We start from the raw sequence: 27,138 nt of genomic DNA, 5'->3' as shown, positions 1-27,138 counted from the left end.
CATTGGTTACCTATAAAGTTCCGTATTAATTATAAGGTATTGCTACTGACTTATAAAGCCCTAAACGGCTTAGCTCCAGTCTATTTAACGGATCTTTTATCACCCTATAATCCATCGCGCTCTTTAAGATCACTAAATTCAAGGCTTTTGGTCATACCTAGGATATCCAGAACCACCAAAGGAGGGAGAGCATTCTCACATTTGGCTCCAAAACTCTGGAATAGTCTTCCTGATACTGTTCGTTGCTCAGACTCGCTCTCCCAGTTTAAAACTAGATTAAAGTCGCATCTCTTCAGCCAGGCATTCATATAATCCTACAGTTCAAACTACAATCCGGCCTCTAGCTCATAAATGCCAGAGGAGAACTGGCCCCTGACTGAGCCTGGGTTCTCCCAAGGTTTTTTTTCTCCATTAGGTCACCTGATGGAGTTTTAGGACACCATTAGGTCACTTGATGAAGTTTTTCGGTTCCTTGCCACTGTTGCCTTTGGCTTGCTCAGTTGGGGATATTTTGGGGATATTTAATTTAATTTTATCAATCAATAAATTCCTCTTGAAACAAACTTTATTGTATTATTTTAATTTAATACTGTGAAGCTGCTTTGATACAATCTGTATTGTGAAAAGCGCTATACAAATAAACTTGACTTGACTTGACTTGACTTAAACAGTTGAGTTTTACCATTTTCGAATCCATTCAGCCGATCTCTGGGTCTTTAGAAGAATGTCAGTAACCAGACAGTTTTTGGTCCCATTGACTTCCATAGTAGGAAAAAATATATACTATGGAAGTCAATGGGACCAAAAACTCTGACATTCTTCTAAAGACCCAGAGATCAGCTGAATGGATTCGAAAATGGTAAAACTCAACTGTTTAACTCTGGTGGAGTTGTAAAATGAGCCTATTTCCAAAAAAAAAGTGGAGTATCCCTTTAAAAGTAAAATTTTGTTTGTGTGTGATAAAGTGGATACTTTTGTAATATGTATTTTTGCACAGTTTGTTAATAAAAAAAGAAAATATACCATTGTTGTGTTTTTAATTGGCCAATACGGAAAATGACAGCTTTTTACTTGTAATATTTATACTTGTAATGTTTTACAGTATATTGATTTGTCCTGTGAAATTACAGGAAATTCCTGGCTACTGAGTTGCCGTAAATATAACATTTTGCTGTAATATTTACAGTATTCTATCCTGTGAAATTACAGGAAATTCCTGGCAAATACCAGTAAATTTACATGATTATTGTAATTAATTAATTACAGTAGGGATGTTGTATTAAGTATTACAATAACAGTCCTGTATACTGTTCACAGTAAATTTACGGCAACTATTAGCCAGGAATTTCCTGTAAAATTACAAGAAATTTCTAACAGTGCAGATTTGCGCTGATTTTGGTAGATTGCGTTGGTCATTATGTAAATTATTTGACTGCGTCTGTGTTCTTTAATTTGCGCGTCAGCAGTAGATCACACGCAAAACTTACCAAACTAACTAAACTAAACTAAACTTTTAGTGATTTTAAAACACATTGCAATGACATTTCAAGTAAACTTGAAATGTGCTAATGGCATCATTATCATGTGCTTCAAATAGGCTACAATAAAATAATATTTATAAATAATGGCACAGCTTAAGAATTTACCTTTTACTGACATTATACTGGGGGTGCCCAGTATATCAGTAATTCGCTTATCTGGAGAACATCAGTGAGACATTGAGAACAGTATGTACATTGAATGTAGGAACCACTACAGACTGGATTTGAACCCGGTTCGCTGCCACACAAGTGCACTGGGGTTACTTTGAGTTCTTTCTATACTGTTACAAGTACTACTATAAGCAAACAGATTTTTTCATCAATGACAGCACAAATTATATGGATTTAAAGACTGTGAATCGCAGAGAAAAGCCTTAAAATAGGCGCAGTAAGCTAGGGCTGCACTCGACCAAAAATCGTTCTAGTCAACTATTAGTCGTTCATTTAAGTGATTAGTCGACTAATCAAATCATAATAATGAGCTTTAATTGCCTATACATGGGCTAATCAGAAGCGCATGCATAAAGCTTACCACAGCGCACCGGCAAATGTAATGATTATGAATGTGTCGTGAAAAAACAGCAAGGAGACTGTCTGAACATTTAAATAATTTATAGATAAACTAGTGTTTTCTGTGTTTTCGGCTGCAGTGATGAAGTTGACGATGCTGACTCGTCATCTCTGCTGTAGTGCATGCACCTATTTGCACATTTCATAACATAATCTGAGAATATTTGTTCTCCATTTGAATCAATTCATTTAAAAATTTCAAGCTTTCAATAGATGAATTTCTCATGTCTGTGAGGAAAGTTCATGCTGAGTTTCAGTTTATATTTTGACGTGCTCAAGTTCACAGAGACCGAAGCGGTAGAAAGCGCTTTCTGATTGTTTTCTTTATTTTACAAAAACACAACTTTTAGTTTTTGTGAGTGCACACAACTAAAATTTGTCAGTTTCGAATGACGTATTAGGCTACTTTTGATTTAAGACCAAAAATGACGGAGTATTTTAAGTTAAATGCAAGTGATTGCACCTGTGCCTACATGTCATGCTATGCAGTAAGCGTGCTATCCACACTCCGCACAAACACTTGAATATACGCCTAATAATAGCGCACATTTATATAGGTTAACATTAAAGCCAGAAGCCATGTAAGTTGCTACTACTTACATGTTTCAAATGATAAGCCTTATTGAGGTAGATATTAATTATGCACATACCATAATTACCACAAGGATCCGCCATTAGTGATCTGTCCCTCACGGACTGCGTGACTTTGCCCCAAGTTTTTTTCTTCTTTGACTAACCGCTAATACATTTTTTGGTCGACTAAGCCTCTTCTAGTGGACTAACGATTAGTCGACTATTAAGGGGCAGCCCTACAGTTAGTGGTGCATGAAAATAAACGCAAAACTGGATAGAACATGAAAGTGCGTTAAACTTGAAGCTGTTGAAGAAATAAAGCCAGCAGACATCAGCAGAATGTTTTGCTTCCCTTTTACCTGACATGATCTGTCATTAACGCTGCAGGAAGCAATTGCATAAACCGGCATAACGTTAGCTTTATTCTTTTGCATGCACTAAAGCACGGACAGTTCTGTTCGTTGGTGGAATACGTGAACGTGCAGAACTGCTTGTGTTTCAGTGCGTGCAGATGGAATAAAACCATCCGTAACATTTCTCTGCCGATTGTCTCTGCGTCCTTCAAATCTCAATGTAATGCACAACTGTTCCTGATGTAAAACTAAATGAAATGATTTGGCGGTTTGACGGTCTCGCATTACGCAATATACATTTATTAATGTACAATTTAAGAAATACTTCCAAAAACTCATTTCTGAAAAAATGAGGAAGAAATAAAGTGCATTTTAATGTAATGAAATACAGAGGAGACTAACAAAAACAAAATAATTTGCACTTTTTGTAAGACTGAAACTAATAAATCATTAGCAAGTGTAAAATAAGTACATTGTTTATATTGTGGTGTGTGTTTCACTCATCTACTAATTTGTATGCATATGTTTGCTGTCTGTCACAATATTTCCAATTTTTAAAAATTGCATGTAACAGTTTGGCAACCGTTCTAACCCTAATTGATGGGGTGAGCTTTTCATTTCTTAAACAATCATGTAGGAAGACACATCATGTCCATATTCCAGGATGACAATGTCAAGATTCATCAGGCTCAAATTATGAAAGAATGGTGGGAGGGAGCATGAATAATAATTTTCACACATGAATTGGCACCTCCAGTCCAGACCTTACATTAATTGAAAGTCTTTGTGCTGGGAAAGACTTTACAGAGTGCTTGACTCTTGCATTGTCAATGCAATATCATGACCAAAAATGTATGCACCTCTTGATGGAAATAACATCACAACATGTATTTCCATCAATAATTGCATCAATTTTCCAATAATACCACTTACAGTTGACCGTGGAATACCTACCATGGATGAAATTTCATGAACTGACTTATTACAAAGGTGGCATCCTATCACAGTACCACTCTTGAATTCAGAGCTTTTCAGAACGACACATTTTTTCACACATTTGTAAATGCAAGCTGCTGGCTAGGTGCTTGATCCCAGCAAGCAATTTTGCATTTAAAAGACGTCTAGTAGCCATCCAAAAACAGCCCTGACGTCTAGGCTAAAACAAGGCAAAATTTGGGCTGTCAGTGAAAATTTTACGTCTAAACATAGCTCAAGAATAAACGCACAGGCTATGCATAGAACATGTCAAAGAAAAGAAACCAAACACCTTTGTAATCATTGTTGACTTTGCTTACATGATGGAATAGCATACATCTCATAAGTTATTTGGGCAAAAATTACTTGTAACCAAATTCAAGATTATATAGCTGGACTATATCGGGTCTAATAGTTACGCTTGAATTCAATAATTAAGAGGTGTGTCCAGACACAAAGATTATAAGAGTATGTTTTATAATAAAATACCTTTTCAGTCTTTCTACTTAAAAATTTCATGTGTAATTCAGTGTGTTACCATTTACTTGTAATTATTAGTCAAATTTACTAGCAATTCATAGACCAAGTAAATCCTACACCAGTTTGTTTTCAGTGTAATTAGAAGTGTTTACGAGAAAAAGAATGACAATACTAATTTAAATATTGAAGACATTGAAAATGCACTGCACACGTTGCATTGCGGGTGGTTAGTAGATCCAGGTATTTGACATTTCACACTGAAAAAAATGGTAACCTAAAAATGGTAACATCTCAATTAACTGATTTTATTCAAGTAAAAAATATTATGTAATATAGCTGAATCAACCTAGCCTGGCTAACGTCAGACCAAGTCTCATTTGAGACTTGGTCTGGGAACCACATGTTCATTTTCTCGTATTTGAGGCATGGTTTACGAATGCCCAGAGCCGTTTATTGGGCGCTATGAATGTCTATCAAATGCGCCTGTACGTAGCTCATAGCCAATCACTTCAATTATACCAGATGACGTATGTAGAGCGACAGAAATTCGACGAGGAAAAAGACGATGGGTCAAAGATTTATTTGTACACGATGGCGTTTAGCGAATATTACCATTTGTGCAAGATAAACATGAGGGTAGAAGGTAACGTCGAGTCTGATGCCATGTTGGATCCATAGATATAAACAAACTGCTTCAGTGTCGTTATCGTCTTGCTGCTCCCTCCCCGTTCTGTGATTGGTTCCCTTTTTCAGGGGAAAATCTGGTCCATGGTGTCCAGGCTGCCTAGCAGCGTGAATAAAATCGCGCTGCGAGCAAGGCAGCATGTGGAAACCCAGGCTAGAATCAACCTAAATATTTTAATGAATACCACCAAAACTACAAAACTATTAGACTTCCAAAACCAGCTAATTTTTCAGTACAGATTTTTTTTTTTTATAACAGCACTCTCTCCCATAATGGGGCAAATGGGGCAAAAATGTATAGGCAGCTGCATACATTAATCTACAAATATTTTACATAACATTTTGAGTTGATTTATAAGTAAAATACACTTACTGCTTTCTTGTTTTTGGCAGGTAAACCCCCGTTGGTCTTAATGATAACTGTGCACAGTTTCACATCTTCAGGATGAGTGCACTTTTCCTGTGGCAGAGGTAATAAGAATTGAATTCAGCATGTGGTCGACATTAAATTTCAAAGACAGCATGGAGCCTTGAAAATCATTCAGAGGTATATTTGGTGCCTCCTGATGACACACAATGCAAATATATCCACTGAACACAAAAGAGCCTTCCTTGCGCTAAAAGTGGAATGAAAAAGTGATTGCTTCAGTAATTTGTAAGTACCAAAGAAAGTCATTGGGACTCTTTAAAACTAGATGGCTTGAACCCATTGATCCAAAGTGGCCAATAAGAAAACAGTAGGTGCAGGAAATCGATGATGAAAGAGCGCAAAGGTCAGAAGAAAGAAATAATTGAAATAATTCAGTATTGTGATAAAAATAAAATATGAATGAAGCCAGTATAGCCTATAATATACGTAATCTGCTCTGACACAGATTGCATGGGGAATTGTTTAAAAACCTTACAGCTCAGGAACAAATGTCTTCTAATTGTTGGCATGGTGATAGTTTCATTTGCTTTAATGGCTTTACTCTCACAGCGTCCAGTGGGTAATGCATATTCAACATCAGGCTAAGGCAATGCCCCCATAACTAAATACACAGTGGAGATACTGAAATTAGTCTATCTGGACTGGATATTATCTGGACTTATTTGGACACATTTGATAAAGCAATATTTTCTCTACGTTTTGGCCTTCTGTTTTTGTCCTGTGAAAATTGAGCTTTTTGAAGACACATACATTTGTAAACGCATTTTCACTTTGTGGTCTGGAAATGGAGGAATTCGAAAATGATGACACGTTTAGTCATGTGGCCCATATTGTACCAATTGATATCTGTTTATACCGTTATGTCCCTGCTATGTGCTATTCATGTTCACAGTTTTGCTAAAGATAAATGTTACTTTGTACAATTTTCATATTACATTCCTGGAAAGATTACAGACAATTGCTGTCCTACAACAAATATGATGGTAATTGTGTTTTAGACCACACATGGAATGGCAATTGAGTATGCCCTGGACGTACCAGTAAGTGGTGGGATGCTGGATATTTAGCTCATAAAATGATTGTTCCAGAAAGAATAGAGTGAGAAATTTGTATCATCTCAGTCAGTTTTTATAAAGTTTTACGCATACACAATGATTGAAAGTTTCTGACATTTCAGTGTGGATGAGAAACGGATGACAAATGCTTAAAAATGCAAGTGTGGACAGAGATTTTGAATTGAAATATTTGCATTTTGAAATAAAAAACACCATTTCCGAATGTATCCGGATTTATATAGATGTAGCCTAAAGATAAAACTGTTCATTTTCATTTGCATCCGTATTAAGATATATATCTGCCATTAGCCAAAATCAAGCATTAAATTAAACCTAAAACTGAACAGAATACTGTTACATAACACTGATTCCAGGAGCGAGTAAAGGTTTTGGGGTTACTGTATCTCCAGTAGTGTTCTGCAGGTCCTGTTATTACCCCAGAGATTCTAATTAACACTGACAGATGCTCCCCATATTTTCTAGAAAAAGGCCAAGTCCTTTTGTAAAATGACACTGACACCATGTCTTGTCCTGTGGGGAGTGCTGGGTATTTTCCCTGAGGCTACTGTCTCACATAGTGCACATCACCTTGAGAGAGGGCTGAGCATCAACATCTGTCTTCTGGCAGCTCCGTTTAGTGTTGACCCGTTTCCGGCGCTTGCGAAGAACCACATAGATCTGCACGTAGACGAGGAGGGTGATGATGAAGGGCACGTAGAATGACATGATGGAGGAGTAGACAACAAAAGCGGGGTTGGCGATTTCACAAACGGCACCATCCCGTGTAGCTAAGAGAGAGAGAGTGAGTAAAATATGGTTACACAATTAATTATGGTTGCAAAACTAATTAGTTCAGTGAGGCACTGGCAAATGCCTGTATGGGAAAATGCTAATTAGCTCCAGATTATAAATAGATTAGAAACATACTGGGAAATGTATAACAATATGACAACATGTTGAGTGAGCTCAAAACTGAATACAAAATGTTGTTCTAGTATATGTAAGTATACATACATAGGATGCATTAAAAAGCTACAGTAAATAACTTTCTAATTTTACAAAAGATTCTTATTTCAAATCAATGCTTTCTTTTAATCAAAGAATCCTGAAAAAAAAATGTCACAGTTTCTTCCAAAATATTAAGCAACATGTTAACAGTTTTTAATGTTTGCCGTGTTTCCACCGCAGGAACTTTCCCTAGGAACTAGGAACTTTGTTTATGAACTTTTGAGGGTGGGATTTGGGCACTGAGCATGCTGGGGTGCGTTTCCCAAAAGCATTGTTTGCCAACTATGTCCGCAAGTTCCGTCATTATCAGCATAGTTCAACGACTCAGTGTTTCCTGAAACCATCGTTCTAATGAACATTCGCAAACAGCATCGCAAAGTTGTGTAGTTGGAACGATAGCTCTCGACCTTTGGTTAGAAGCATAGTTTCTAGTTTGCATGACATGTGGACTTAATCCTTATCTTGAGCAAAATAAGCAAGCTGACATTCAGTACAACCTGTGTATTTTATTTAGAATACATACAAATGTAATTTACGTCTTTTAGTTTGTCAGGAGATTTAAAGCACTGTTTTTGAAGAGTGCGCATGTGCGAACGTGCTCTACTATGTAAGAACAAGCCTATGATTGAATCTGGACATAAAGCAAAATAACTGAGAAAAATTTGAAATAGTCCTCAGATGCCATGTCTGTAATTTATAGCAAAACATCTAGCATTAATTCGATCTCAAACAGATTCATTAAAATAAGTTATTACTCCACCACGTGTGTGACGTCATAAAACAACGTGGTTGAACCACTTTGCGACAATACGGTTTCGGGAAACAGTCGTGACTAGTTAGTTGATTTCTTCAACAATGCATCGTACTATGGTAGTTAAGCAGCGAGTTACATCGTTGTTTGGGAAACGCACCCCAAATCTGTTGAGTTAATGCTGCATGTGCATGTGAGAGACAAAGCGAGCGCATGTTTATGCAGATGTATTTGGAGGTTATGTTTTGCTATTGGCCCTCAGCATATATATTTTTGAGCACAGTAAATCAGAAATGCAGAAACCTATGAAGTGTCACCGTTTAGTGACGCCATTGTATGTTCCACATTGTAAGTTCACAGCGCCATTTCATTGCTGTTTTTGATTCGGCAATTATTAATTTACAAATTAGGCACTGGTCATTATATACAAACCTGTCGTTTACCTGTGTTATTTAATCCAAACAGCAGGGGGCAAGAAATAGCGAACGAAAGCACCCAAACCACTGAGATCATTACAGTGACACGTCTCTTGGAGCTGTAGCGTGTGTTGTACAACATCGGCATGGCAACAGCCGTGTACCTGCATGAGAAGCCCAGAGGGAAGGAGATGAAAAGGGGGTTGGTGGGATAGGGTGATTTCGAATTTAAGCAGACAAACAGAGTAAATAACAATGTTGGTCACACCTGACAAGCTGCCTCTGCTACCAGCTGCCATTATTGTGCCATCATCTCTCTTCCTTTTGTGACTGTAATAAACCTAAACCTCATCACCATTTCCAAAGCTTCAGGGGTCTTCCTACTCTAACAAAATGCTTGAGTTTACCAAGCATGCATTATGCTCACTGAAAGTATTGTTTAATAGCTATGTCTGCATTGTTTTAGCAACGAATTTAGCACTCAATGTAATTTGCATGGCAGAATTCCCTGATCTTTGCAGCAAACTACTGTAATCTGACATACTTTATTTTGCATAATTGCTCCAAGATTGAAAAAGTGCCTGTTTATAATGTTATTTTTATCAAATGATCATCATTTGATGAATTACTCAATTCATGTCAATTCCATACAACAACCCCAACAACCCCCCATCCCACTGCCCACTGGAAGATATGTGATTGATCTATGGTATTCTTGTCATTTAAAAGAATCATTATACTTTTCCTTAACTGATAGAAGAACCTACCTGTCAATACTAATAGCACAAAGATTAAGAATGCTCGCCGTGCACATCATGACGTCCAATGTGACGAAAATGTCACAATGGATCTTACTGAAACGCCACTCCCCCACCACCTGCAACACAGACACATGCACATACAGACAATACGTTTTGAAAAGACAAGTTCAATTATTTACTGAGGACAACAACAACAATAATCAGATGTCAGATAAATAAATGAATAATGAAGAATATAGAATTCACTGGGAGAACCTGAATACAAATGTTGTTCTAAAAAAAAAGTATAGGCCTAGTGGTACACATGCTGCATAGTACACTGATGAAAAGTAAAAAAAAAAGGCTGCATTTATTTGTTAAAAAATACAGTCAACAATACTATTGTGAAATATTATTAGGGATGTGCCCATATCCGAATACCTTATTCGTAAGAGAATAATGGCTTCTACCGAATAACAGGTGAGCTAGGGTATAGCATAACATGATATTATACATAAACATATGAAAGAGTGTTAACTTTATGAATGAAATGAGCAACGCGTGATTGCAAATCAAATAGTTGATTTGCTGTCTCACTGTTGCCGTCTCAGTGTGTATCTCAGAAATCAGAGATACGCACTGAGGATACGCTTGGATAAGAGTAATATCTACTAAACTACTACATCATACATATTTTCTACTATTTGATATATGTCTATTTAAATGTCTTAAATCTTATACGATATGATACACGAATGAGTGTAAACTTTATGAATGAAATAAGGATGCAGCGCTATCGCATATCAAATGACTTTGCCATTTGCACTCTCTCTCTGAGACAGCAAGCATTATAGGCCTATTCTTTAAAATTTGTTTAGATTTGCATTTGTATGCATAGTAAAAGTTGTTTTAGAAATGTTTAACCACTGAAAACTTCCATGGTCTCTAATCAGCTATTTTGTATAGAGTCTTTATATAGAGTGACGTTGTGGATGATTGTCCTGACATAATTATGTACACAAAATTCCTCTGGATATATATATATATATATAAAGGACCCTTTATTTATTTTTTATATTTAGTATTATTTGGTTTAATTAGAAGATATTTCAATACATTTTATAATTTAATATTAGAGTTTTTACCAGGCATATTTATTAAATATGAAGGGGAAAAACAAGACATTTCCAGCTGCAGACCCACAGCACCACCAGTTTCAGAACCCCAGCGCCAGAACCCCGACCACAGAACCGGAAGTGAGGGGCGGAGTTATTGACAACGAGACAAGCATGGCGGAGAGTACGGTGAGTTTGTCAAGAGTTTAATAAACTTGCTTAATGGTTACTTGCATGATGTTCTGATTTTGCATGTTGTGACAGTGAAAGACCCAAATAGCTGTTGACTGCTGTGTTTTTGCATGGATTCAGAGCTTCAAACTGTATCTGCCACACAATGTAACTTTGCTTATTAACAAATCAGTTTTTATTATTTGTGTATTTTTGTTGCAGTAAGATGACAGCCCAAATTGCACCTGGCACATGTGCTACTGAAAAACAAGGTTGGTTATAAAGAAGTCTGCTAAAGTTGGGACTGCTAAAGTGTCAAACCCTTAATAACCTCATGCTTCTCCTGTTTTCCAGTATGCTCTACATCTTGTCTTGGGAGCACCATTTGATTTTACATCTGTAAGTAATTACCAGTTCAAGTAATTGACCTTTATGATGTTGTAGCAGTGGATATATCAAGATTTTTCAATTTTTGTCTTCCAGAGTGACTTTCCAAACATACAGAGATGGTGGGCTCTTATTCTACTGGAGAACTTTGGGTTCTCTTACGAGAGGTCTCTCGTACTGCGTAAGATATCTTACGCTAGGGGAAAATCCTTTTTCCGCGAGATATTGAAGCCAAAAATTATCCTTAATTTTGTAATAATGCAAAACGCGTTGCGGCAGCATGCAGACATAGGCGAGGCAGCTCGCGCGCCTATTGGCTGCTCTGCGGCAACTGCAGCAGGCTATCGAGCGAGGCCTGGCGTGACGCCAGACCCAATCAGGGCACTTCGCGCCCGCTGCGTCACGTCCCGCCGAAATGGGCGTGGTCTAGGCCTATAAATACCGCTCGCAGGCAGCTATTATCTGATTTTTCATCCTTCAAGCGAAGCACACGCATCGCTGGAGCTGGATAAGAAGCCGCGCCGTCTGAAAGAGAGCACCTTCAGCGGGACGAGTCACTGAAGTCGCTGGCCGCGCCGCCTTCCTTGCCTTCCTGCTGCGCTATCCGGCGTTATATCCTTTCTCTGCTACTGTGTTTATGTATGTGTGTGTGCTCGCCGCCGCGACACACACTCCCATTGCACTAAAAGAGCTGGGCGTCTTTTTCAAGACGGCCCTTTTCCTGATCACGCAGCTCTCGCGCTCGCTGACGGCGACTGCCCTCACTGCGAGCTAGTTACTGCCTATGGTGACTCTGAGGACTCACCTGGCATCCTTCTCCGAGACTGCTCCTCCGCCCCCCCCCCCCCCAACCCGCAAAGCTTGCCGGTTCGCCCGCTTGCCTTGCCTGCTTGGGGGACGATACCTGTTCTCCCTCTGTTCGAGCCGCGCACACCGCGCCGCTCACAGAGGATGTCAGGAGCGGGCGGTCACGGGGCTAGCTTTCTCTCTCCCTCTGTTCAAGCCGTGCAAACTGCGCCGCTCACAAGGGAGGCTGGAAGCGGACGGTCGGGGTTAGTTTTTCTTTACGTTATAAGAAAGCTACCCTGCCTCTGCGCCCCATTCATGCGTCACTCACCGGCGAAAGGAGAAAGGTGTGTTTTTAGTCCCTCCGAGGATGGACTGACCTTCAATTTCTCATACATTTCCCAGTTCCCTGATCATGCGACTGGAAATATCAATATTGCAGCAGGCGAGCCTGTTTTAATACAAGCGCGCCTGCAAGCAAACGCCGAAGAAAACATGTGACGCTCTTATATGCTCGTGCATCCGAAAGCCTTTGTGTTCCCCCCTGTGGCTCAGTGGCGGAATCATTGATTTTCCTCACGAGAGACCGGAGTTCGAATCCCGGTCTAGCGGCAGTTAAAATTATGCCGCCAATGCTTCGCTCTGTCAGTTCCCTGAAAAGCGACTGCAGATGTGCATTTTGCAGCCAACGAGCGCGTTGCACAACCCGCTCGCCTGCACCCAAACACCGTTTCTATGGTTTCCGTGCGTCACTGGCGAAAGGAGAAAAGAGCGTTTCTGGTCCCCCCGCGGACGGACCGACCTCCTCTTTCTCGTACATTTCTCATTCCCCTCTGAAGTTCGGGCGACTGGAAATGTCAGTATTGCAGTGAGCAAGCCTGTTGTAATACACGCATGCCTGCAACCAAACGCCAGCACATTGACGCTCTCTTATAATACTCGCGCTAACTGAGTTACAATGTGTCTCCCCCTGTGGCCCAGTGGCAGACTCTCAGGTTTTTGCACGCGAGAGACCCGCGTTCGATCCCCGGGTCTACCGGCAGATAAAATTATGCCGTCAATGCTCGCTCTGTCAGTTCCCTGAAAAGGCGACTGCAGATGTGTATTTTGCAGCCAACGAGCGCGTTGTACAACCCGCTCGCCTGCACCCAAACACCGTTTCTATGGTGTTCCGTGCGTCACTGGCGTAAGGAAAAAAAGGGAGTTTTTCTGGTCCCGCTGCGGACGGACCAGCCTCCTTTTTCCTATACATTTCCCATTCCCCTCTGGAATTCAGGCGACTGGAAATGTCAATATTGCAGTGAACAAGCCTGTTGTAATTGACGCTCTCTGTTTCTATGGCAACTTCTCGCTCGTTCAGTTCCAGTAAATGTGACTGTTCCAGTGTATCCTGCAGTAAACAAGTCGGCGACGCAGCACGCTTGCCTGCACACAGACGCCGTTTTTACGGCTGCCCAGATAAATCCCATAAGTGTGAATTTTTCTGGTGTCCCGGCCACGGCCGATGGTGCTTTATGTGTAGAAAGAATGCCCACTGCCCAGTGCCCATCTCTACACACAAGCACAGCCCGTCACACAGGGCTCGCGCACATGAATCGACTCAGATCGATTGCGCTTCAAACATGGTGAATGTGCCCACTAACACCACGTTATGCATGTCTCACGGTTTCTGTAAAAACGAAACCAACGTGCATTCGCTTCGCTCAAGCGAACGATGCTTTCAGTGTGATAAATGTGCCCGCGGTCCCGCGCCCACATCCACACATAGACATGACAGTTCCTACGGGAACCGCCCAGCCCTCCCCCTCGCGGTTGACCACCGCAGAGGAGCCGAGCGCGGGCAATCTGCCCGCTGTTATCAGCGCGCCCCATGCCTCAAATGTCACGAGCGCGACGCTTGTGTTACAGCACGCCGAAGCCTCTCCATCGCTGAGCGAGCGGAGCGCGCTTCGTATTCAACCCCTAGCTATTCATGCGGACGCATGGGCAAAGCTGCCCGGGGTTTCGAAGTGGGTGCTGAACATTATAAAAAGAGGCTATTCGCTACAGTTTCGCCGACGCCCTCTCCGCTATGTGGCGCGCGTCGAGACCACGGTAAAAACAGAAGTAGCACATTTACTTCGAGCCGAAGTGGCGAAACTATTGAGCAAAGGGGCCATAGAGCCTCTCTCTCAAGTTCAGAGCGAAGAAGGGCTATACAGCAGATACTTCCTGGTACTGAAAAAAGACGGGGGTCTCAGACCCATACTAGATCTAAGGCAACTGAACAAAGTGCTTGTGAAGCGACAGTTCAGGATGCTCACGACCAGACAAATCCTTGTGCAGATTCGCCAAGGAGATTGGTTTGTGTCAATAGATCTGAAAGACGCGTATTTTTCAAATACAGATAGCGTCACGTCACAGGCGATATTTGAGATTCGCCTTCAAGGGCCAGGCATATCAGTACACAGTCCTGCCGTTCGGTTTGTCCCTGGCACCCCGTACATTTACGAAGTGCATGGATGCGGCGCTCGCACCCCTCAGAATGAGAGGCATGCAAGTACTGAACTATTTGGACGATTGGCTGATTCTAGCGCAATCTCGCGCAGTGCTCATAGAACACACGACCATTTTACTCGATCACCTCGAGGATTTGGGTCTCAGTGTCAATTGGGCGAAGAGCTCTCTGTCACCCAGTCAGAAGATATCTTTCCTGGGCACAGAATTGGACTCGCTGTCCATGATAGCGCGACTATCACCACAGCGCGCGGTAGACATTCAACGCACAACGAACTCGTTTCGCTGCGGCGCGTCTGTCCCGCTCAAGAAATTTCAGAAGATGCTAGGTCTCATGGCCTCAGCATCATCAGTGCTCCAGCTGGGCCTGCTCCGCATGCGCCCGCTGCAGTTTTGGCTGAAAGCGCGAGTCCCACGCAGAGCGTGGGCATCCAGTTCGCTTCGCCTCAGGGTCAATCAGAAGTGCGTCACAGCTCTGAAACCTTGGAGAGCGAACGACTGGTACCAATCAGGTGTAAGCCTGGGGACCTCCTCGAGGGTGAAAGTGGTGTCCACGGACGCGTCCACCTCGGGATGGGGAGCGCTGCTCGAGGGCAGACCGTTCTTCGGCCAGTGGTCGGAACGGGAAAAGCTCCTGCACATAAACTGCCTCGAAATGACCCACAGACAGTCCAACTGCTGTGGAAGAAATTCGGCAGAGCGGAAGTAGACCTGTTTGCGTCTCAAGAAAACGCTCACTGTCCGGAATTTTTCTCCAAGAGCAGGAACGCGCTGGCCCATGTGTGGCCCCGCCGCCCGCTCTATGCTTTTCCCCCCGTCTCTCTCCTGCCTCAGGTGATAGAACGGATCAGGGAAGAAGGATGCTCAGTATTGCTGGTGGCACCGTTCTGGAAAAAACAACCTTGGTTCCCAGTCGTGATGCAGTTAGCAAGTACTGCCCCGTGGCCAGTACCAGTGAGGAGAGACCTCCTCTCACAGGCCCACGGCTCGATCTGGCATCCTTACCCGGAACTATGGTCCCTTCATGTCTGGGCCATCAACGGGTACATGTTGGACTCCCTAAAGGAGTATTAAACACGATCACGCAGGCTAGAGCTCCGTCTACGAGACGGCTCTACTCCTCGAAATGGTCAGTGTTTTCGGGCTGGTGCACAGCCCGTGGTGTGTCACCCACAGACTGTGGTGTGACGGAGGTGTTTTCCTTCCTACAAGAGCTGTTGGATGAGGGCAGGGCCCCCTCCACGCTCAAAGTTTATGTGGCGGCTATAGCAGCGTTCTCAGGAACAACGCTTGGTCAGTCAATAGGAAGGAACGATTTAGTCATCCGCTTCCTTAGAGGGGCTAAGAGACTGAATCCTCCCAGACCTCCCTCAGTCCCCGTATGGGACCTTTCTACGGTTCTGGAAGCCATGAAAGGTGCGCCATTTGAGCCTTTACAGTCAATTGATTTGAAACACCTGTCTTTCAAGACAGTGTTTTTGCTGACTCTCGCTTCAGTGAAGCGCATAGGGGATCTACACGCGCTCTCTGTGAGCGCGGCGTGCATGGAGTTTGGGCCTAATGACTCAAAAGTTATACTCAAACCTAAGCACGGTTATGTTCCAAAATCCCTCAACACACCGTTTAGGGCGCAGGTTATCTCCCTGTCAGCCCTACCGGTCCCTGATGAGGAAAGAGACGCGAGCCTCCTTTGCCCAGTCAGGGCATTACGAGCTTATGTGTCTCGCTCGTCTGTTTTCAGACAGACTGAGCAGCTCTTTGTTTCATTTAGCGGGCGTTCTAAGGGACTAGCCGCGTCGAAACAGAGCCTATCCAGATGGACAGTTGATGCTATAGCGCTGGCATACGCCTCCAAGGGCATGCAGTGCCCGTTGGGTGTCAGAGCGCACTCCACGAGAGGCATGGCCTCTTCGTGGGCCTGGTCAAGTGGGATTGCCTTGCAAGATATTTGTATGGCGGCAGGCTGGGCCTCCCTGTCTACATTTATAAGGTTTTATAACCTAGAGGTTCCCGCCCTGCAGGCCAGGCTGCTGTCGGTCTAAGTTTACCAGTATTATCTGACCTGATGCTATCAGCTCAGAATGCTGCGTCTACTGAGCACAGCTCAATGTTCGACAGTAAAAAGTAGCAGCACGAGATGTGCCTGGGCAGACTGTGTAAGACCCACATTCCCCCATCAGTTCAGGCCGTACCCCGCCCTGTCTGTATGAAATTCGCGTCTCAGCGACGCTGCCATATGTGGAAGAGTGCGGCTTCGCCCCTCCCTCTTCCCGGACTCCCTGTGAGTTCCCTGAGTGATTGTGCACTATATGTACCCCGGGCTTTCGCCCTTGGGTCTTTGGTGTCAGATCTCAGCATGCACGGCGTTTTGCATTGGGTCCCCTAGCGTAAGATATCTTACGCAGTACGAGAGACCTCTCGTAAGAGAACGTACTCGGTTACTAACGTAACCTCGGTTCTCTCTAGAAGAGGGAACGAGTACTGCGTATCTTGCCGTGCATGCACACGCTCTGGTTGCTTCGATGATGAAAAACCAGATAATAGCTGCCTGCGAGCGGTATTTATAGGCCTAGACCACGCCCATTTCGGCGGGACGTGACGCAGCGGGCGCGAAGTGCCCTGATTGGGTCTGGCGTCACGCCAGGCCTCGCTCGATAGGCTGCTGCAGTTGCCGCAGAGCAGCCAATAGGCGCGCGAGCTGCCTCGCCTATGTCTGCATGCTGCCGCAATGCGTTTTGCATTATTACAAAATTAAGGATAATTTTTGGCTTCAATATCTCGCGGAAAAAGGATTTTCCCCTAGCGTAAGATATCTTACGCAGTACTCGTTCCCTCTTCTAGAGAGAACCGAGGTTACGTTAGTAACCGAGTACGGTTTTCTCTGAAAGGTAGATACTGGACATTTACTCCAGCCCACCATTACATTTGAACCCTCTTCTGATCAATTTTAAATTAACCAAGATATGTATATTCCAGTGCAGAAACCCTACAAGAGTCCCTTCCAAGTGAAGAACAAGCTACGCTTAGCAACAGAGAGGCATGTCTCAAATATAAACACACGCATATCTGAGTATATATATATATATGCTCAGGGGTCCAGTGGAAGAGCCTCGTTTCATTAGAATGGATGAAGAAGACAAGGAAAAGGCCCTCAACAATCTCCTGGAACAATCAGAAGCTTCCAGAGAGCCCTTCGTATTTCAATTTGTGTTCAGGGATGACATGGAATTATTTTTACAGGAATGTAAGGACAAAATGGGCCTAAGAGTGAATTCTTCATTTGATACATTTTAAGTTTAATTTATGCAGGATTGTCATGATAAAATGGGCCTAGGAGTGAATTGTTAATTTTGTAAATTTGAATTTATGCAGGAATGTCATGACAAAATGGGCCTAGCAGTGAATTGTTCAATTGATACATTTCAATTTAATTATTTGTTGTATACATTTTTATTGTTTCTTTTAAAATGACTTTTTTTCTCTCTCTCTTTTTTAGATTTTTATTGAAATGTTTTAGTTTACATGTAGAATAATCAGAGATGTATAGTAACGAAGTAGAATTACTTCACTACTGTACTTAAGTACTAAAATGCTGTATCTGTACTTTACTAGAGTATTATTTTTTTCTCCTACTTCCACTTTTACTTCAGTACATATTTTCGATGAGTTTAATACTTTTACTCCGATACATTTTTTATGTGCTGCATCGTTACTCGTTACAACATTTTTTTTTCGAATCATTCCAAACCCACATAATCACTGCCAGAGCGGTAGATGGCTCTGTCACCAGGTTTGATGAAGCTGGCCCAGCGATCAAGAAGACCGCGCGCGCTCCCGTTCTGCCTTTCGCTCTGCTGCCTGCCTTCATTGAGAACATTTGAGCTTTAATTTGTTTCGAGATGGAAGAACCAGAAACACCACCTTCAACTTCGAGTGATCGTGGCGGTGAGGGTGAGGAAGGAGAACAGAGTCCATGTTTTGATTTGTCGGAGTGAAAGACAATTCATGAATATAGAATGAAGTGCGTAACTGTTAGCCGTCATGAGGACGCCGACGAACTGAATCGTTTTTTGTTTAAATAGTTTAAAGTTACTATTAGATGTAATGTTATTACCTTGACAAACTATACATCATTAAAATGATATAAGACTCACGTTTCAGTATTTGAGCACTATTTTATTCCGAGAAACTTATAGGAACAGTTATGTCTTAATTTGTGTCATGAGTTATGTAATAGAAAAAATAGTCGATACCTTTAATATGAATTATAAGCGTCAGCCGCTCCCATTCAAAAAAAAAAAAAAAAAAAAAAACTCCTGTGCTGTCGTCATGACAGCGCTTGACAAAACAACGTCCCTCAGGGCTTTTACCTAAAAAATTTGCAGATTTTGACAAATATTGATAGATTTCATAGGTTTACGTCAGATTTCTATAGAGAGGAATAATATTTATTGAAATTATAACCAAAATGGACTGATGTAATCATTATGAGCGAAGATCATGAAGAAGAGCCATTCCAGGAACTCCCTGACATAAACAAAGCTTCCAGAGATCACTGTTACATGCTGATAAATACCCAATAAGCTGTGGAGAAAAAAGGCACAAGCAGGGAAGAGGAGATGGATGCTTTAAAGGGGGAAGAGACATATTGTATCTGTTTTTTGTTTACAAAGAGTTAAGCTCAGTGTTTTAAGGTGTTATTGTACATTCCTGTCCTTGTACTGTTGCTTCAGCCAAATTAATTGTGAGTGTCCTAAACATTTGAAATAATATAAACAATATGATGTTCAAACTTTTGACTGTTTTCTTTAATAACTTCATAACACAATACTTGTACTTTTACTTTCAGTACTTGAGTAGTACATTTTTAAATAAACTACTTGCAATACTTAAGTACAAACATTTTTGAATACTTTAGTACTTCTACTTAAGTGTTGTGCTTAAAGAACACTTCAACTTCTACTCAAGTCACTTTTTTAATAGAGCACTTGTACTTTTACTCAAGTCTGGGTCTCTAGTACTTTATACATCTCTGAGAATAATGCATGCTGCACATGTTCTTGGCTTTGGAGTAAATGTTTATTTTGAGTCTTGTGAATAAAGTATATTTCATATAAAATGCCCATAAGTTTCAAGCATTATTTTTCAACATCATGATCAGGAAGTAACTCTCATAATACAATGAAACGGATAACTATATACAATTATATTATACAAGATCATTGTTTTAAAATGCTTATTGTTCTGTACCTTAATGTATCATTATAACATACATATAAAGTATGATGTTTCGTGTGTAATAAAAGCAAATTACGCTCAAAAACCTAAGGTGGTGCTACTCGGTTTAGAATGTAAGCTCCGCCCCTCACTTCCGGTTCTGTGGCTGGGGTTCTGGCACTGTGGTTCTGAAAGTGGTGGTGCTGCGGGTCTGCAGCCAGATACTATTGGAAAAAAACGGGCTTCTCATGAAATTTCACAAACTTCCTGGGAAAGCCCCATTTCTGGATTTATCTGAATACAGATGTGGCAGGATAAGTGATTATGGTTTTGGCAAACCAATAAGGTGGAAGCGGCCATACTATTTAAGGATTTTGGCAAGCGTGTACGTGTCCTGGGTGATTCTGCGTTTCATTCCCGTTCTGTTCCAATTCCTATTCAGGTACGTATGTTGAGACTCTGCTGACGTAGTAATGATGTGAACAGTTCGAGGCTAATATGCTCTATTTATAGTTTAATTAGAATGGAGCTGGTGACATTGGCGTTGTGATAAGATTCTGGCGGAGTTTGCTCTCAGGTACGTTTGGTATTAGTTTGTTGATTTGCTCCCAAGTATAGTTTTGTTTTTCTTTTTGTTTGTGCTTTGCGCTGCATCTTTTCTTTTTATTTTGCTAACAGTGCTAGTCAAATTGTGTTTCTATTTTTATTAATTTGGTTTTGATTTATTGCAGCTTTTTCTTTATTACCAATTTATTTTCTTTTTGCAACCACATTGTAGTGTGGCAGGCTGTTTTGTTCCAGTAGTGCATTTTCTCACCTTGAACCTGTACTTTCAGGTTTGGTTTGTCACACGTTTTGCTCTATCATTGTTTGTCATTTTATTGTAAAGTGTTTATGACTTTTACTGTATCCATTGTCCCATTACTCTGGTGCCACTCAGGCACTGTTTATCCACCTTGCTGAATGTGGTGTTGTTACGGGGCCTGAGTGCTATCCGCCACACCACAGTGTCTGTAAATTTTACTCTTAGTTTTCTTTGTTTGACTTATTATTTGGTGCAATTTGTGTAGTCCTTGATTATGGGCAGAAGAAGGAAATGATGAGCAATTAAGCTGCTCGTGTCCCGCACTCAGAGCCGGCTCTCCCTATAAGCGAACTAAGCGGCTGCTTAGGGCCCCGCCGCCACTAGGGGGCCCCCTAACTACAGATGGTACTCGCCGGTGTCGCCGCATTTTAACAGTCAACCTGTAAAATCGTTGTCTTCCCTGGACTTGGAAATTTGACCGCAAAAATTAAACGAGTCTATCCAACGGGTGCAGAAAAAAGGAGAAAAAAAAATCACATTATAGTAGAGCTACTACTCTAACGAAATCCAAATTTTAAGCAGTTTTTACTGTAGAATTCTTTTTGTATAAATTTTTGAACTTGGCACATTACACAATGCACAAATAGCGGCCTATTGCGTTTTCTGTACAATTCGCGGCGCTGTTTCTTGGCAACCAGAGGGTGCGTTAAAGTGGAAATTATCCCATTAAAGTAGAGGTAGCCTACTCAAACGAAATCCACATTTTAAGCAGTTTTTACTGTAGAATTATTTTTGAATGAACTACATGTAACGTGCAACAATGACTGTAAAATGTAAAAAGTGTTACCTAGAGCTTTTATTAGATTTATGTATATATTTTATTACTAAACATTTTATATACACATTTGGCTAATGATTGTTCGCTGAAGTAGTGTTTTTGTAGTTGGAATATATAAAAAATAAATACCAACTCAAACTAAAATCTTTTGCAGAATTTTTTATCTCTTTGATAGATCAATATAGAAGAATATGTTTAAATCACTTTAGAAGGAAGCAAAGAAATTACTGGTCCAACTTCTCCCTCTTTTTAAAGTATGGAACAGGGAAAAGAAGTTCAAAGATAGAGACTCCAGCATCACCTGTAGTAGGCCTATGCAACAACTTTATTGAAGATTTTTAATACTAAAGGTTTTAAGCTGTCTAGTGGACAAAAAACAGTTAGTGCTGTTTTAAAATTTACAAAGCATTCAGACAGTAATAAAGTAGATGTAGAAATTTGGCAAATCTGTAATCTTTACTTTTACTGTTTCAGTGAGTGTACTTTAATAAGCAGTAAAATAATTGTGGGCAATCATGTTAAAAGAGGTACAGATGAAATGTGTAAGGGTTAGATTGTATACAGTTGCTGGTTTGCGGTGGCAATACTCCATTATTCACTGCAAGGCAGGGCCCCAAAATTATCCTGCTTAGGGCCCCCAGATTTACAGAGCCGGCCCTGCCCGCACTTCTTTCTGTCTGTTATGTCCGAGTGCCAGCAGTTTCGAGGTGGTAGCGATCTGCTTCCTCTATAACAGTTAAGTTGTGATAAATGCAGATTATGGGCAAATAACGCAATTTCATACCACATTATCATTGGTCACCCTTCTCCCTCCCGCACTAGAAGTACAGAGGTGTTTACATGTCTAGAGGCTAGACAGTACAGGAAGACTGGGCAATACTGCTTTAGCGTCCCACTTCCTTGGCTTTCTCCTTCGGAGGCATGGCAATGTGAAGCAGTAATCTACTTCTTGTCAGTCCTGAGGACAGGATGCTTAATGCCTTGCTCTGGCCAAGGGTCCGGATATCAGTCAGAATAGCTTTGTGGACTATGTGCTGCAAACAATGCAGTTGTGCACACAGCAACCCAAATTCGAGTCTTGGCTCCAGATTCAGGCTTGGAACAAAAGTTCACCGCTACTGAACAGACGGTGTGAGTCTGTCAGCTATCTAGGCTGTTCAGCCCCAGATTCAGTGATAGGTCAGGGATAACGGGTGGTATTTGAGCTGTGGATGTAACCTCAGGCTATCTAGTTTTTTTAGTCATCTCTGCGATGTACGACGATGCTTTTGGCTACAGCTTAGCTCACTGTCAGTATGGCATAGTGCGGATTTCGTTCCCATAGTTTCGATTCATGACGCAGCGTAGAGTTCGAAAGGGAATGTCTAAGGTTAAGACTTTAACCATGGTTCCCTGAGAATGGAAACGAGACACTGCGTCGTGTTGCCATACTTCCGGCATGCATGGACGTCTTCCTTCAGAAAATTTAAGTTGATGATGTTCTCTCTAAGTGCCCTCACATACCCTGCAGTCATGCCAGTGACGTCACCTGACCACAGTTGCCAATCAGTTGTGGTGCATGAACCTAAAAAGCTTTTCAAATAAAATTACTCATAAAAAAAAAAAAAATGAAAGTTGTTTTCCCACAAAACCTCTAATTTAAAGCCTCCTTGTGTATGGAGAGAATTTAACACCCCGCTTTAGCAATACTCTTGTGAAGGCATTGACATACACAAATCAGTGTGATGACAAACAGCACCATCTCTATAAAATATTCAAGTTAGCAGTTTTACAAAGCAGAAGATTAAATGATAGCTCACAGAAATGTAACAGAGCTAACAGCTCTTGAGAGGTGGGAGATATATTCATGCCTTAATAAAAGGCTATTTTCTCAGCCATAAGCCCATTGATTTGAACAAATTAATGTATTATACATGATTTGAAGGCATTAGCATATGCTTAATTTACTTCCTGTAATAGTACTGCATTTTATATAATGTATTATGAAATGGATTGCATTCAGTTTCTTACACAGTATAATCTGATCTCTTTTTGAATTGTTCATAAATAAGAGAAAAACACATTCTGTGGTTATTTAGCTTTGGTTTTACAATTTATTTCCTAATGCATGCTTTAAAGTCTACCTTTCAATTCAGTTGCATTCAACAAGCTCTTAGTGGAGCTCTTAAGCTCTTAGTATGAATTAGTAGAGAGGTACTTAACTGTATTTGAAGTATTCATATTTAAAACGCTAAGCATAGTATAATACATTAATTATGTGATTTTTTTTTTCTATCCTATTGTGCATTACATATTTCTATACTAATTGTCTGGCCTTGTTTCATGCAAATCTCATGAATGGACACATATTTGGTTTGTTTGTTTGATTTTTTTTTTAAGTTTCTGAGTGATTAACTTGAAACTCAAAAATAGCACTTCATGACAAAAAGGTTGCCGGCCCCTGGAATAGACTTATTTAAAACCCAAAAAATAATTGTGCGTAGTTCCTCTCTGCCTTGTTGCTGCTGCTGAGTTGGCTTGCGTCTATAAGCTTTGTATATCTTTCTGTTTTGAATCATTATTTACTATCATTCCTTGTTGTTTATACTGCTAAATATAGCTTACTCAACATCACACATTAACCTGACATCGCTAGCTTCAATCTAAATTGTTATTGCTTGCACAACATGCTAGTAATTCACTAGCCTGTTAGCGTGCCATCCGTACGCTCTTTATTTTTTCTCGCGCGCCTTTTACGAGTTCATCAAACCTTAGGTGAGTAGGATCAATCAACAAACACGGTGAGTCATGTCATCTTCTCCTCTTATTGTCACTTGCACTTCATGTAGCATGTATAGCATAGCCTTCTCTGCCAGCACAGGATTTACATGTGATGAATGCAGGGAGATAGTCAGGCTGGCGGCGAAGATTTCAGAACTAGAGACATGCATCCAAACTTTAATCAAGGTTAATTGTAAGAGTTCAAGGGCTTTAGATACTGCTTTGGATGCGACTAGCTTAGTGAACTCTGTACATTGTTCGGTTCCGGCTGTAGTAGAGCCCGTGCAGCAGGGCAACTGGGTGACGGTGAGGCACTGTAGTCGCGGGACAAAACACTGCTCTTCCGTTCCGATAACAACATTAAACAGGTTCTCCCCACTCAGTGAAACACCCACTGAGAATCCTGTTGAATGTGCCCGAGTTATTGGCGATGCTATTACACGGAACGTGAAAATAGAGACACCAGCCACCATAGTCACATGTTTGCCGGGAGCCAGAGCGCCTGACATCAAAGCAAATGTAAAAGTGCTGGCTAATGCTAATTGGAAATTTTCCACGATTATTATTCACGTCGGCACTAATGATGTTCGACTCCGCCAGTCGGAGATCACTAAAATTAACGTTAAAGAGGTGTGTGAACTCACAAGTACGATGTCAGGCACTGTAATTTGCTCTGGCCCCCTTGCTGTTAGCAGAAGTGATGAGATACTTAGTAGATTGTCCTCACTCAATGGCTGGCTGTCTAAGTGGTGTCCGCAAAATAATATAGAATTCATAGACAATTGGAAAAGTTTTTGGGGCAGACCTGACCTGTTGAAAAGAGATGGTATTCATCCCTCCTGCGATGGTGCTGCTCTTCTCTCTAGTAATATGGCACATAGTCTCAAACATGAATTGGGGCTCAGATCAGGACGTCTACATCAAGATGTCTCTGAATGGTAAAGACAATCATTTTGACTGAGACATACATTATACCTTTTATTTAATGTAGATTACATTAACGGAGATGTAGTCTACTTTTTTTTATCAGCTTACAGTGGTTATTGAGATCAACGTTTGCTATCATGTGGTGTTTTTGCCTTGTTTCACGTTGTGTTTTTTTAGACATTCAAATTTGTGAACGATTCCGGCGTAAAATGATTAGCACAGACACCTAACGTTAAGCCAGTGGGAAGGGTTGTAGGAACCGCGTCATTAAAAATGAATTTAATCCACTGGTCCCTGATAGCTTGGTCCGTTCTTGGGAGAGAAAACACATTTAAGTTACATGTTGATTCTGGCAGTCAACAACAGAGCAACTCACGTGTGCACTGCGTTTCTGCATCTTTCGCGACTGGATATGAGGGGGAGAGGGGCAGGGCGGGCTTCCTGCAGCATAGGTCTGCGGTGTCCATATATGGTATATCCTGCCCCGTCTTGACGTCAAGTCGAGGCAGAAATTAAAATCTCGTATTTGAGTGCGCGTGCACGTGGGCTGGTTTACGAACCCAGGGGTAAACAAACGCTTCACTTTTAAATATCGGCTTCCCGGCCAGTGTATAATCGTTAGGCAATCATAACATACATTGATTCTCGTGGAAAAGTGAAAATTACAGGTCATGACTCCTTTAAAGATATGATTACAGACTATAACCTAGATTTGCTGTGTTTGACAGAAACCTGGCTAAAACCAAACGATTACATTTAATTACTTTAAATGAGTCCACCCCACAATATTACAGTTATAAACATGAACCTTGTCTGAAAGGCAAAGGGGGAGGTGTTGCTGTAATTTATTGTAATATTAAAAAAAATACTAAGAAGTCTAGTTTCAAATATAATTCTTTTGAAGTGTTGGTGCTTAATGTAACAATATATAGTGTAAATGATAAATCACGTTTGAGATTTGTGCTGGCTATTGTATACAGGGCACCATAAAGACTTTATCAAAGAATTTGCTGACTTTCTATCAGAGTAAGTACTGTCTGCTGATAAAGTCCTAATTGTCTGTGATTTTAATATACTGTACATGTAGATAACGAAAAAGAAGCATTGGGATTGGCATTTAAAGACATTCTTAACTCTATTGGAGTTAGACAACATGTGTCAGGACCTTCTCATTGTCGTAATCATACTCTAGATATAATATTATCACATGGAATAAATGTTGATGCCGTTGAAATTCTGCAGCAGAACGATGACATCTCAGATCATTATCTAGTCTCGTGTAAACTTCATTTAGCCAAGGTTGCAAAGCCGACTCCGTGTTACATATATGTTAGACCTATCACTTCTGCCACTAAAGATTGCTTTATTAATAATCTTCCTGATCAGTTTCATCATCTCAAGATCCTAGATAGCTTAGAAGAACTCGATATTGCGGCAGAAACTTTTAACTCTCTCTTTTCCAGGACTTTAGACACAGTTGCTCCGTTGCACTTAAAGAAGATTAAAGAAAATAGTCCAACGCCGTGGTACAACTGGCACACTCAGGCCCTTAAGAAAGCAGCCAGAAAAATGGAGCACAACTGGAAGAAAACAAAACTAGAGGTATTTCGCATTTCATGGAAGGAGAGCTGCATTATTTTTCAACCCTATTAGAAGAAAATAAACAAAACCCTAGGTATTTATTTGAAACAGTGGCTAAACTAACGAAAAATAAAGCTTCAAGCCCAGAAGTTTCCAAGCAGCACAGCAGTAATGACTTTATGAACTTCTTCACTTATAAGATTGATAATATCAGGGAGAAAATTATAACTATGCAACCGTCTGTATCGCATCAGGGAGTGCATTGTAGTCTCCCTAAGGAAAAATTCGATTCATTCATTGCTATAGGAGAGGAAGAATTCTCTAAACTCGTTAAATCATCTAAATCGACAACATGTATGTTAGACCCTATACCGACTAAGCTACTGAAAGAGAAGCTTCCAGAGGTCATAGATCCTCTTCTTAATATCATTAATTCATCTTTGTCATTAGGATACGTACCAAACACTTTTCCGCTTGTT

General features: G+C 41.0%; 1 protein-coding gene across 1 annotated transcript in view; it reads right to left on the bottom strand.

The window, feature by feature from the left end:
- Positions 1–27,138, bottom strand: part of drd2b (dopamine receptor D2b) — a gene marked incomplete at its 3' end in the record, with an annotated part of 147,150 nt that overhangs the window by 13,953 nt on the left and 106,059 nt on the right. Inside the window, exons 3-6 of the mRNA XM_082170101.1 lie at positions 9,604–9,713; positions 8,864–9,000; positions 7,250–7,449; positions 5,550–5,636 (exon numbers count right to left, since the gene is read on the bottom strand). Of these exons, the coding sequence (XP_082026227.1) occupies positions 5,550–5,636; positions 7,250–7,449; positions 8,864–9,000; positions 9,604–9,713 (534 nt within the window). The remainder of the gene's footprint in view (positions 1–5,549; positions 5,637–7,249; positions 7,450–8,863; positions 9,001–9,603; positions 9,714–27,138) is intronic.

Source organism: Leuciscus leuciscus (assembly GCF_965113295.1).
Source record: "Leuciscus leuciscus genome assembly, chromosome: 5".
Lineage (NCBI taxonomy): Eukaryota > Metazoa > Chordata > Actinopteri > Cypriniformes > Leuciscidae > Leuciscus > Leuciscus leuciscus.
The sequence above is the reverse complement of the archived record's forward strand: the minus strand, read 5'-3'. Positions and strand labels throughout refer to the sequence as shown.